The 12,826-nt window shown below is 41.2% G+C and overlaps 1 protein-coding gene across 1 annotated transcript; it reads left to right on the top strand.

The window, feature by feature from the left end:
- The first annotated feature begins 3,823 nt into the window (after window positions 1–3,823).
- CD1E (CD1e molecule) lies at window positions 3,824–6,648 on the top strand. The gene is made up of 6 exons (XM_068963970.1): window positions 3,824–3,899; window positions 4,198–4,479; window positions 5,064–5,342; window positions 5,578–5,856; window positions 6,281–6,374; window positions 6,489–6,648. Exons 1-6 carry the CDS (start codon window positions 3,824–3,826, stop codon window positions 6,646–6,648), a joined length of 1,170 nt encoding a protein of 389 aa, XP_068820071.1.
- Window positions 6,649–12,826: the final 6,178 nt, after the last annotated feature.

The following is a 12,826-nucleotide window of genomic DNA, read 5'->3' as shown; positions in this document are numbered from 1 at the left end:
CCATTTCTCTCCATTCTCACTGCTCCTGCCTTTGTCCAGGTCACTACAATCATTGGCCATCATTGTCTCATCATTCTTTAGTACAATCTCTAATGAATCTCCTTGGGATTTAGAGAATTTTCCTAAAAGGCATTTTAATCACAAAACTCCCATGTTTATAATCCTTCAGTTGCTTGAAAAATGAGACAGTTCTTCAGGATGACTTAGAGAATCAGAGTTTACTAACATCTCCCATTTTGTCTCTTTTCTCTGATCCTTAAGCTCTAAAGTCCACTTTTCTCCTATAAGTCCCTAGGCATCTTCCACCTGTTTTAGCATTAACTTTCTAATGTTCTTTACTTGTGCTCAGGCAATTACTCCTTTCGTTATTCTTTAGCTAAAAGAATTAGGATCCTATTCTTTATTTTTTTCAGATAAAGTTGAAAACAAATGTTTCAAATCTACCTGAGCTCTCTGTAGAACTGGGAGGCTGCTACTCAAAATATACCCCTGACCTCCTCTGCTTTTCTGTGCAAGTGATGCAACTGATTCTTCAGTTTGTAGCAAGAACAAAAGAGGTGATATTTGCCTTAGGTCTAAGGCAGAAAGGCACTAAATCCCTGATGTGCTACTCCTGTAAATATACTGCCTGTTGCCTTGTTTTCAGGCTAGATTGCCTCCCCGGGTAAACATGTCATTCTGCTAAGAGAGAAGTTCTTGGATTATTGTCATATGACAGAATGTCTTGAGGCCTAAAAGTCAGTAAAATTAGGGGTAGTAAATAATCTACTTAGTTAAAATTTTTTACATTTTCATTTATATTTATAGTTTTTGCAGGCATCCTCTCATATTCGTATTATTTTGCTTCTGGATATATTTTGGTCTGTGGATTTTGAACCATTTCATTTGCTTTCATTTTAGAAGGACTTTAAAATTTCTCTTCAGCAGTTGGATCCTTTATTTTCCAACACGATAATGAATTCATTCATCTTTTATTAACACACATTTTTAAGTATTTTAATTGCTTTAGACATCTAAGCTAAATGTGCTCTCTGCCAGCTTGATTTAATGCAGTTTTCTATAAACATGATTGAAACGATTTTTCTAACTGACTTTATTTTATATTGTGCTCTTATGATAAACAAAATATAATTTGAAGTACAGTAATCCTTATTTCTCTCCTTTCTTTTCATTTCCCTTCTCAGGTTTTGATGAATTAATATGAAATGCAATTCCTTGAATATTATTACTTTTTCTGAAATGGTAAACAAATGTGTTAAATTTTACAAGTTCATTTTAAACACTTATTTCGACTTAACTACATATTTTAAAAGTAACTTTAAAATAATCTTGTTTATGTATATTTTTTTGGCTGTGCTGGGTCTTGATTGCTGTGTGGGCTTTTCTCTAGTTGCAGCAAGTAAGGGCTACTCTGTAGTTGGTGCATAGGCTTCCCATTGCAGTGGTTCCTCTTCTTGCAGAGCACTGATCCTAGGGCACTCAGTGTTCAGTATTTGTGGCACATGGGCTCAGTAGTTGTGGTTCCTGGGCTCTGGAGCACATGCTCAATAGTTTTGGCACACAGGCTTGATTCCTCTATGGCATGCGGGGATCTTACCTGACCAAGAATCAAATCTGTGTCTCTTGCATTGGCAGGTGGATTCTTTACCACTGAGTCACCAGGGAAGCTCTTAAAAATCATTTTATATTAATATTCTTGTGTCATTTCTTGAGTTCTTTGTTGTTGTTGTTGTCCAGTCTCTAAGTTGTGTCTGACTCTTTGTGATCTTATGGACTGCGGCATGTCAGTTTTCCCTGTCCTTCACCATCTCCTGGAATTTGCTCAAACTCATGCCTATTGTGTTGCTGATGCCATCCAACCATCTCATCCTCTGTCACCCTCTTTTCCTCCTGCCCTCGATCTTTCCCAGGATCAGGGTCTTTTCCAATGAATTGGCTTTTTTGCATCAGATGGCCAAAGTATTGAAGATTCAGCTTCAACATCAGTCCTTCCAATGAATATTCAGGGTTGATTTCCTTTAGGATTGACTGGTTTGATCTTCTTGCTTTCCAAGTAACTCTCTAGAGTCTTCTCCAGCACCACAGTTTGAAAGCATCAACTCTTCAGTGCTCAGACTTCTTTATGGTTCAACTCGGAGGCAAATTTTTTGTTTTACTCAGTTTCATAAAGGAAGTTGTGTGGTACATTGTTTGACTTCCTGAGGGTTCAAATATGGCTTAACTTTGCCTTCATGGGGGAATGATAATTTGCCTGAGTAAAGTAATTTAGAATTATCTCATTACCTCAGAGTTCTGAAATATTTCCCCATAGCATCGCACATGAGGAGTCTGAAGCCTGTGTCATTCTCTTCTTTTTAAGCAGCCAGTATGTGTCTAAAACTGTGAATTTATTTATTTATTTATTTTTGTCATCTTTGGAATTCAGGAACAATACCAGGGTGAGATTGAGTGTGGATCTTTTTCCACAATTATGATCACTATTCAGTAAGGTTTATAGTAAAAGTAGACATTTTAGTTGGGTTTTGTTTTGTTTTCTCCAAAGAAATTTCTTCTCTGAACCTAAGTGTCTGGCAAATTTGTTTGGCACCAAGTGGGCACTAATTAAATGTCAGATGAATGGCCAAACAGAGGAAAGATGTTTCAACTGCCTTCAAGCTGCTATAGCAAATGTCAATGAAAGGAAGCAAAATAGAGACTCAACTCAATTATTAATTCTCCCATGCATGCTACAATCCCTTAGAGTCACTTCCCTGCCTCCAACAAAGCTCTTCTCTTGTCAACAACCACCAAAGAGGACACCAGTGCTCCCAGGCCATGCCCACCCTTCATACCCAGAGCCAAGCTTGCTCATCATCAGTAGACGCACTCAACTCATTTGGGGTAAGGATGGGTTCCAGGGCCCCTGAATACTTCCCACAGACCCACTCACACAACATGACTGGAAATCCACCTGCCTCCCAGCTCACGATTTTCAGGTTAAATTCAGACACAGACTCTTCAACAGTGACAACTAGTCTGACCGGGACAACTGAGCAAAAGGACATTTTCTATAGATTATCTGATATAATTGTCACTACTAAGAAGCAGTATTGTCACTACTGCTTCTTTTTCATTGTGGATGATGAATGAGGTTTGCCTGTAGCCTAATAGCTACACTCAAAATGTCTAGTGTTTTCTGGCAATGATTTTGAGAAGAGCAGAATGAAGGGACGAAGGGGACTGAGATGAGGTGGAACAGGCAGGACAAGTGAGAGGAGTGAGTGTCGACTCCAGGGGGAAAGCAGTTAGTAGGAAAAAACAGGAAAGACCAAGAAGAAGGGGAAAGGTAGCCAAGGGGCATACAGGAGGAGGAGACCACAGAAGGATGAGGGGTGAGGAAACTGCTGGAAAGGCCACTGGGCATCGCTGATCACCTTCCATCACTTCTTTTCAAAGAGAAAGACATTGAGAACCCGAGTATGGACTTGATTTCTCCAAGGCTAAAAGATGCTAAGTATTCCAGCCAAATCACAGACCATAGCCTTTCTTCAGAAGCCAGGACTGGCTGCAGTAGAGGGGGTCAGGTGGGCATAGGCACATGCAGAAGAAAATCAGGAAGTCAGATAGTGGGAGAAGTGGAGGGGAAGTGAGAGACCGTGTGGGAGGCCTGTGACTGCCAGAGGCTGTAGGGTTTCTCTGGCAGGGAAGTCGGCAGAGGGAGAGGTTTGTGTGTTGGTGTACCAAGGGAAGTCAGACGAGAGGGTGAGAGGGTAAAGAGCAGAACCCTGTCTGAGTTCTGAGGGCAGCTTGCCTGTGCAGGCATCCTTCACCTAAGAGAGCTTCAATGCTGCTTCTGCTGCCTCTGCTTTTCAAGGGACTTCTCTGCCATGGGGCAAGCACAGTGGGTAAGATGATCCCAGGTGGAAAGATACCCTTGGCTGGGAACTGCAGGGTGGAGAGGTTCTGGGTAGGACCTAGGGGAAGGGAGTAATGCACCTACAGGAGGCCCTTGGAGTCTGTATATCACGTTAGTTCCAAGCAAAGTATTCTTTGTCATAGTCTCAGTTAATCTGCCTGATTTTGGGGAGAGGATGCTGGCCCAGAGGCAGAGGCTATGGGAATATGTGCAACCTGTGTAACCATCTCCATGCATCCTCTCCTCTATGGGGCCAACGTTTCCCATGCTTTCACTCCCTCTCTCAGATCCTCAGGTTCCAGGACCCCATCATCTGGCTGCAGAAGAATCCCCCTCCTTCCGCTTGATCCAGATCTCCTCCTTTGCCAACCACACCTGGACGAAGACCCAGGGCTCAGGCTGGCTGGGCGAGCTGCAGACTCATGGCTGGGATAATATCTTGGCCACCATCCGCTTTCTGAGGCCCTGGTCCCAGGGTAACTTCAGCAAGGAGGAGCTGAAGAGCATACAAGCACTCTTGCAGCTGTACTTCCACAGTTTCCCACGGGAAGTACAGGCCTATGCCAGTCAGTTTCAGTTTGAATGTGAGTTCCTTAATCCAAGAGAATGTTCGCTGGAAGGCTCTGATCATCTTTCAAAGGATAGAAAGAATGTGGACGTTGACGTTGTTGCTTGTCTCCTTTTGGGTACTGTCCCTCCTCTGCTGACCCTTCACTACCACTCCCACTCTACTTCTCCCACCCAATACACATAGCTCTCACACCTGTACAAATACCATCAAGTTCTAGACCTCAAATTACTGTCTGTTCTTGATCTTCTGCCCAGCACCCTGGCCTCAGAGTCAGCCTTTCCGAACCAAGATTCTGCCCTCCTTTCTTCCATGTTTACAAGTTTCTGCCTGTACCTAACCACTTCCCAGTCTGCTCTTTCAGTTGATGCCCTTTATTTCTCTAACAGCCTTCCGTCTAGCCCTTCCCCTTAATGATTTCAAAATACCTTTATTATCTCATAATTTTCTTCCCACAAATTTCCTCCCCTTTTCCTGTCGCACCTCTGGCCTTCCATGTGATTCCCCAGCAAGTTTTCCTTCCTTTAAATCTCTAGGTTGTTTACTTTCCTTCCCTGTAATTTTTTCCATATTGATTCTCTCTTCCTTATCTACCCGCAGACCCCTTTGAGCTCCAGGTATCATTTGGATGTTTAATTCATACTGGGAAGGCTTTGGAAACCTTCTTAAATGGAGCATATCAAGGATTAGATTTCCTGAGTTTCCAAGAAAATTCCTGGAAGCCATTTCCAGGAGCAGGAAGTCGAGCTGAGAATGTCTGTAGGGTGCTCAACCACTACCGAATTATTAAAGAAATTGTGCAGAAGCTTCTCAGTGACACCTGCCCTCGGTTTCTGGCAGGAATCCTTGAAGCAGGGAAGTCAGAACTGGAAAAACAAGGTGAGCCCAACTCTTTCTCCCCTCCTATTCCTGGTGTTTCAACACCTGTATTTGAGTCTTCTACTCTTTATCAACCTTTTGAAACACATAATAAGAAGCTAGAGGGTGAGATGTTTGGGTCTAGAATTGTTTCCTAGAAAAGAGAAAGAAGTGATTACTCAAACACCTTAAGGTCACTAAGCTGTAGCCTAGGGAGCCCTCCTAAATCCTATTTCTCCTCCGCTTTCCTCTCTAGTGAAGCCAGAGGCTTGGGTGTCCAAAGGCCCCAGTCCCGGGCCTGGCCGTCTGTTGTTGGTGTGCCATGTCTCTGGCTTTCATCCAAAGCCCATATGGGTAATGTGGATGAGGGGCAAGCAGAAGCACCCAGGGACTCGGCGAGGTGACGTCCTGCCCAATGCTGATGGGACCTGGTATCTCCGAGTAACCCTGGATGTGGCTGCTGGGGAGGCATCTGGCCTGAGTTGCCAAGTGAAGCACACCAGCCTAGGAGGCCAGGACATCATCATCCACTGGGGTGAGAGAGAACTGGGGTCTCCTGGGAGGTGATACTCTTCTCATAGTAAAAACAGCTAATGAGTGAGGAACTTAGAAAAATGGCCAGAAATGCTATGCACAAGAGGATATTGGCGGGGGGTGGCGGGGCGGGGGGGTGGGAATCCATGGAAAGAAGGGTGGAGCATGACAATAGTTAAATTTTAAGAAAATGCAAGAAGATTAGAGGTATTAGAGAGAGAAAAAAAGAAGGACCTGGTGATGTGATGAAAGAGAGAAAAAATGGACAGACCAGAGACACAGACTCAGGAGGAATTGAAATGAGGACTCTAGAAAAGACAGATGAAAACTCTGGGGAGGTCCCACCACTCTGAAATGAGAAGCATTAAGTGTGGTAGGAGAGAGAGCACTTTATAGACTGACTTTCTTGTTTTATCCCCGCCTAGGTGGATACTCCTTCTTCTCATTATTGATCTGCTTAGTTGTAATAGTTACCTTGGTCATGTTGGTTATAGTTGATTCTTCATTTAAAAAGCAGAGGTGAGTCTTGTCTTGTTTTGTCTCTTTAGCTTCTTATCAGCTTATTCTTTTTTTCTCCCTTTCTCCTTTCTCTGATTTCCCTTATCTGACCGAGATCTTCTTTTCCTCCCACAGCTCAAATCAGGATGTCTTCTCTATCTCCCACACTGCCTTTCCCACAGGAGCCAAAACCCAAGACCCCAGGAATTCAGGACATCAACTCTGCTTGGCACAGGAATTATGGATCAAAAACAGACTCTTAAAGAAATGGAAAGACAGACTAAATCAACTCTAGTGTCATTAGTTTTACCCTCCACAGAAAATCCCTTCTGCTTCTGTTTAAATATGATTCATAGCTCTAAACAAAGCATGATTTTGCTAAAGCAATTTGTTCTGTCAGAGACCTGACCCGCACCCTTTTGAAAATCTTTTTCTTCCCCTCCCATCTTCCAGAATATCTTTCTACTTCAGCCACATGTTCATCACTATTGATCCTTTAAATTTTAATTCAGATGCCTCTTTCTTAAGAACTTCCCTGGATAGTCCAGGGGAAAGCTCTTCTTTATACCCCAAAGTGGACTGTTCTTCCTAAATACACTCATCTCTTCCTACTCCAAACAGTAATTTTAAAATTTTTGTGTTTTTCTCTCATTTGCTTGAAAGCAAGATTTACGTGTTTGTATTTGTGTGCATGATCAAAAGCCTCATCTGTTTCATGGCAGATTGTGGGCAGGTAGCCTGTGCAGTTGTTGCCATCTCAAAATCCTGTTCATTTTTGAAGGAGATACTGCATTTTCATTTTATACTGGTCTCACAAATTATGTAGCTGGTCTGTCCTGAGAGAGATCTTTCTCAATAAATACTGACTGAAATAAATGTATTGTCAAATAAATTGTCTTAATCCCTTGCCTTTCTGCCATCTCTGCATCATTTGGCTATGTTCTTATTAAAACTCTTTGTCTGTCTCCCACCAAAGGTGAAAGAGGCAGCTAAGTGTTTCAGACTTCATCGCTATCATGGTGTCTATGCATCTTCAAAGATATTTAAAGAAAATAGTAACACATGAGATTTTCTATTGTCAAAGAGAGGGTAGGGTTGGACTGACATTCCTACTTCTCTGAGATTATGTATTACTATATATGTTTTTGTCGATACACATATTCAGGGGATACATTCATAGTTTGGGAAGTTAGGAACAGAACATGGAGACTGAGGATTATTTTTATGGACAAAGCCAAGCAAGGAGGGGATACATTGATCAGATGCCAGCCTAGTTACATTTATTTTCTTTAGCATTTTGATTTATTGTTATTATTATTACCTATACTTTATTTTCCTCTTAATTTTTAATATGGATATTAAAATTATATAATTGCTTTAATTGAGATTCATTTGATGAGTCTGTTGGAGGTCAGAAAGCTATTAAGGCGTAGTGTTCATACTGATGTCCAGTTGACGTCTTCCCTTGGATGGAGTAATTGAGCAGATTGCATAGATTTTTTTAGTAGGAACTTAATACTCCATATGGGGCATTCCCAAGTGTCCCATGATCACTTATCCAAGCTGTACTCTTACACATGAGCAACATATTAAAATCAGTCCTTTCCATATTGAGAGTTTATCAACTTCTGAATGCAGAAGGCATAAAAATAGCTTACATGGAGGCAGCCACTGGATTTCAGAGGAAGGCAGAATTTTAAAGGGCTTTTGGAGTAATGAATAATGAAATTCCATCACATGGTAGAAGGTCCTTCTCTATCAAAATGAAGATGTGCAAGTAGGAAACTTTCAGTATCTAACTCAGGTGTGCAATTTAAGTATAGTTATGATATCTCCTGTTTGAATACAATTTTTCCCCACTACTCTAATTTTTTGGTCACCATAGTTCTTGAACTTCTTATATGGATCAGGCTAACTTCTCTTGTCCCGCATCTAATCTTTCCCCTACTGGATATTATGCTTCTTTGACAGTAGACTTATTTCTGTCTTTTATTAACACAAAATTCTTTTGACTTAAGGCACGATTATGCATATTTCTCCCTCCATCTGGACCATTCTTCACTCAGATCTTACATGGATTATTTTGGGACACCTTTCAGCTCTAAGCTCAAGTGTTATAGAGAGATCTTTCCTTAAAAGTTTAGCTAAACATAACACCTCAGTCATTTCCTGCTTCAATACTGAATTAGTAGAAACTATCTCATTTATCTTTATGTATTTACTATCATTTTCATCTAAAATTTAAGCACTGTGACATCATAAATTTTATCTGTGTTAATGAAATTTGTATGCTAGTGCTTAGATTGGGTACAAATAGCCTGATATAAAGGGAATGATTAAAAATATTTTTGTTGAATCAACAGATGATATAAGCTTTGACTAGCTAGAAGAGATCTTAAAGTCAGCAGTCTCTATCTTATTAGCCATAGATTTTCAGGTACTAATATGTTTCTGAAGTGCAGTTCTAGTGTCACTGAAAGATGTAAGTGAATCTTTTGTGTGTGTGTGTGTGTGAATCATTGATATTGTGCAAAGATGGTAAAACGGCCATTGTCAGCTCTCTCTTTTCTTCAAGTTATTGTCTTTACAATGTGTCAAGATCTCAAGCCACAGATAAGACCTTAAGAATGAAGGAGGAGAGTTTGGGAAAATCTTGTCAGAGTCCTTCATACTGTGAGTGACAAGTCCAGTTTACTGTAACGTGCTACTCTGGATTTCTCTGCTATTGCATTTTAGTGATCCCCAGGGAATCTCTTAAGGAAGGATGAATATTGTATTTAGTGACTTTCAGGAAACTCTGGGTTTTTGAACACAATACCTTAATGCATTCTAATTATACTTTCAACAAAGTACTATAGTTGAGAAGTAGGCATAAATTTGGGTGAGGCACAAGATATACCTCCAGAAGAAGATGGATCTAGGATGCCTGCACATATGCACCCATCAATAAAACTGATATCAGTTCAGTTCAGTTTAGTTGCTCAGTCATGTCTGCCTCTTTACAACCCCATGAATTGCAGCACACCAGGCCTCCCTGTCCATCACCAACTCCCGGAGTTCACTCAGACTCACGTCCATCGAGTCAGTGATGCCATCCAGCCATCTCATCCTCTGTCATCCCCTTCTCCTCCTGCCCCCAATCCCTCCCAGCATCAGAGTCTTTTCCAATGAGTCAACTCTTCGCATGAGGTGGCCAAAGTACTGGAGTTTCAGCTTTAGCATCATTCCTTCCAAAGGACACCCAGGGCTGATCTCCTTCAGAATGGACTGGTTGGATCTCCTTGCAGTCCAAGGGACTCTCAAGAGTCTTCTCCAACACCACAGTTCAAAAGCATCAATTCTTCAGCCCTCAGCCTTCTTCACAGTCCAACTCTCACATACATACATGACCACAGGAAAAACCATAGCCTTGACTAGACGGACCTTAGTCGGCAAAGTAATGTCTCTGCTTTTGAATATGCTATCTAGGTTGCTCATAAATTTTCTTCCAAGGAGTAAGCATCTTTTAATTTCATGGCTGCAGTCAACATCTGCAGTGATTTTGCAGCCCCCCCCCCCCAAAATAAAGTCTGACACTGTTTCCACTGTTTCCCCATCTATTTCCACTGTTTCCCCATCTATTTCCCCTGTTTCCCCATCTGTTTCCCATGAAGTGATAGGACCAGATGCCATGATCTTCGTTTTCTGAATGTTGAGCTTTAAGCCAACTTTTTCGCTCTCGTCTTTCACATTCATCAAGAGGCTTTTTAGTTCCTCTTCACTTTCTGCCATAAGGGTGGTGTCATCTGCATATCTGAGGTTATTGAGATTTCTCCCGGCAATCTTGACTCCAGCTTGTGCTTCTTCCAGCCCAGTGTTCCTCATGATGTACTCTGCATTTAAGTTAAATAAGCAGGGTGACAATATACAGCCTTGACATACTCTTTTTCCTGTTTGGAACCAGTCTGTTGTTCCATGTCCAGTTCTAACTGTTGCTTCCTGACCTGCATACAGATTTCTCAAGAGGCAAGTCAGGTGATCTGGTATTCCCATCTCTTTCAGAATTTTCCAGTTTCTTGTGATCCACACAGTCAAAGGCTTTGGCTTAGTCAATAAAGCAGAAATAGATGGTGTTCTGGAACTTTCTTGCTTTTTCCATGATCCAGTGGATGTTGGCAATTTGATCTCTGGCTCCTCTGCCTTTTCTAAAACCAGCTTGAACATCAGGAAGTTCACGGTTCATGTATTGCTGATGCCTGGCTTGGAGAATTTTGAGCATTACTTTACTAGCATGTGAGATGACTGGTATAGATGGGTTCAAAAAGAGCCCTGAGAGGTGAACATATGATCACATTGCCAGAAATACCAGCTCATCAGGATCTGGGAAAGTTTAAAATATTGGTTCATGAGATTTCCAGGAAAGCTCTGTGTCATCACTGTAGTATAAACTTTTGGGCTGGGTAATTTAATCTGAGCTCCTGAGTGAGGATCTAGTATTTAAACACAAAATGTGTCACTTAATCACTCAGAAATGTCATCTAGTTCTTTCTGTTACCATATCATTCTGGATGGAACCCTGGAAGATTGGACTTAATGTTCTAGATGCTGGGGTGGGTTTTTCCACAATTAAGGATAATACTTTCCATTCCTGCAAGCTATAAGATCAAGAAGGTAACCTGTTTTGCTGACAGTGCAAACCTGGGCCTTACTGTATTCTGTTGTGTACACAAATGCAGTAGAAGCAATAGGAGATGGGTTTGGAAAAAGAGATGGAGGTGTTGTTCTTGGTTGTTGGTAAATTTCTCTAGGAATAACATTAATTGTTGGAGGCAGGCTGCAGTAGGACTGAAAGAATCAGAATATGCTGGGGTCCAAAGTCAGAAAAACACTGAGACCATATGCCGTTGTCAAATCATGGGCTTGGAGAATGTTTATCTGAAATCTTCTGCCTAATGAATGAAGTAAGCTGAGGATGGGAAAGATTTGAGTAAGCGGAGCAACATAAACTGAAACAGGGATCCAGGCCTTCAGTTTTCTCACTTGCAGATGAAAAAAGATATTCACACAGCACCTGCTTGGAAGCCTGTGCTCAAGGGGAGAGGTATTGTTAAAAGTCTCTTCACACAACCCACAGACAGTATCTACTATAGATCTTAGGGACATGAGATTTACTCTTAGGGAATTAAACTAGCTTACAAATTTTCTTCACCAATCATTTTTCTTTTCTTATTTTCTTCTGTAATTTCATCATATTACTAGTTTTTCAAGATCACAAGTTTATTCTCTTTGGTTCATCATTCTTCCTGGATAGCCAGTCTCCAAAGCCTACTTTATAAGTTCACCTATGTTCTATTCCCTTTTCCATAATCCTGAGCTAGGCATGAACACCATTGCCAAAAATGTAATACAAGTCATTCATCCCATTATCTATAATGGGATGAGCACAACTTGAGCATTAGCTCAATTACTACAGTCAATGAGAAAAGTACCCGTTTTATTGTTAAAGCTGACTGGATGATAGAATACACTTAAGTGGAACCTGTAGTAGGCTAAACCCTTTACTACACACTTTATACATATTAACTCATGGAGTTCTCAGAACAGTCCTGAGCTAGGTACTATTATTGCCATTTTATAGATGAGGATACATAAATGACTAAGTGAAAGTCACTTGGTCATGTACGACTCTATGTGACCACATGGACTATACAGTCCATGGAATTCTCCAGGCTGGAATATTGGTGTGGGTAGCCTTTCCCTTCTCCAGGGGATCATCCCAACCAAGGGATCAAAACCAAGGTCTCCTGCATTGCAGGCTGACTTTTTTACCAGCTGAGCCATAAGGGAAGCCCCATAGGGATACATAGGCCCATAGGATACATAGGCCACATAACTAATAAGTATTACAGGTAGTTTTGCTTCAAAATCTATGCTGCAGACTACACTGCAGACTCAACAAATAATTATGGGACATCTACCATGTGATTGATGCTATGATATGTAGTTATATACAGCAGAGATCCAAGAGTGAAATACCCTTACACATAGAACTTACATGGTAGAGGGCAGGAGGGGCAGACAACAAATAAATAAAATAATTATATGTAAAATCATGACATATGCTTCTGATTATATTCTTTGCAGCCAAAGATGGAAAAGCTCTATACAGTCAGCAAAAACAAGACCAGGAGCTGACTGTGACTCAGATCATGAACTTCTTATTGCCAAATTCAGACTTAAATTGAAGAAGGTAGGGAAAACTACTAGACTATTCAGGTATGACCCATCAAATATCTAACAGTTATACAGAGAGTGACAAATAGATTCAAGGTACTAGATTAGATAGACAAGGTGCCTGAAAAACTATGGACTGAGGTCCGTTGTACAGTAGGCAGTGATCAAAACCATCCCCAAGAAAAAGAAATGCAAAAGGGCAAAATGGTTGTCTGAGGAAGCCTTGCAAACAGCTATGAAAAGAAGAGAAGCAAAAGGCA

The sequence above is a fragment of the Capricornis sumatraensis genome, chromosome 2 (genome assembly GCF_032405125.1).
Source record: "Capricornis sumatraensis isolate serow.1 chromosome 2, serow.2, whole genome shotgun sequence".
Classification (NCBI taxonomy): Eukaryota; Metazoa; Chordata; class Mammalia; order Artiodactyla; family Bovidae; genus Capricornis; species Capricornis sumatraensis.
This window is presented reverse-complemented; position numbering and strand designations above follow the sequence as displayed.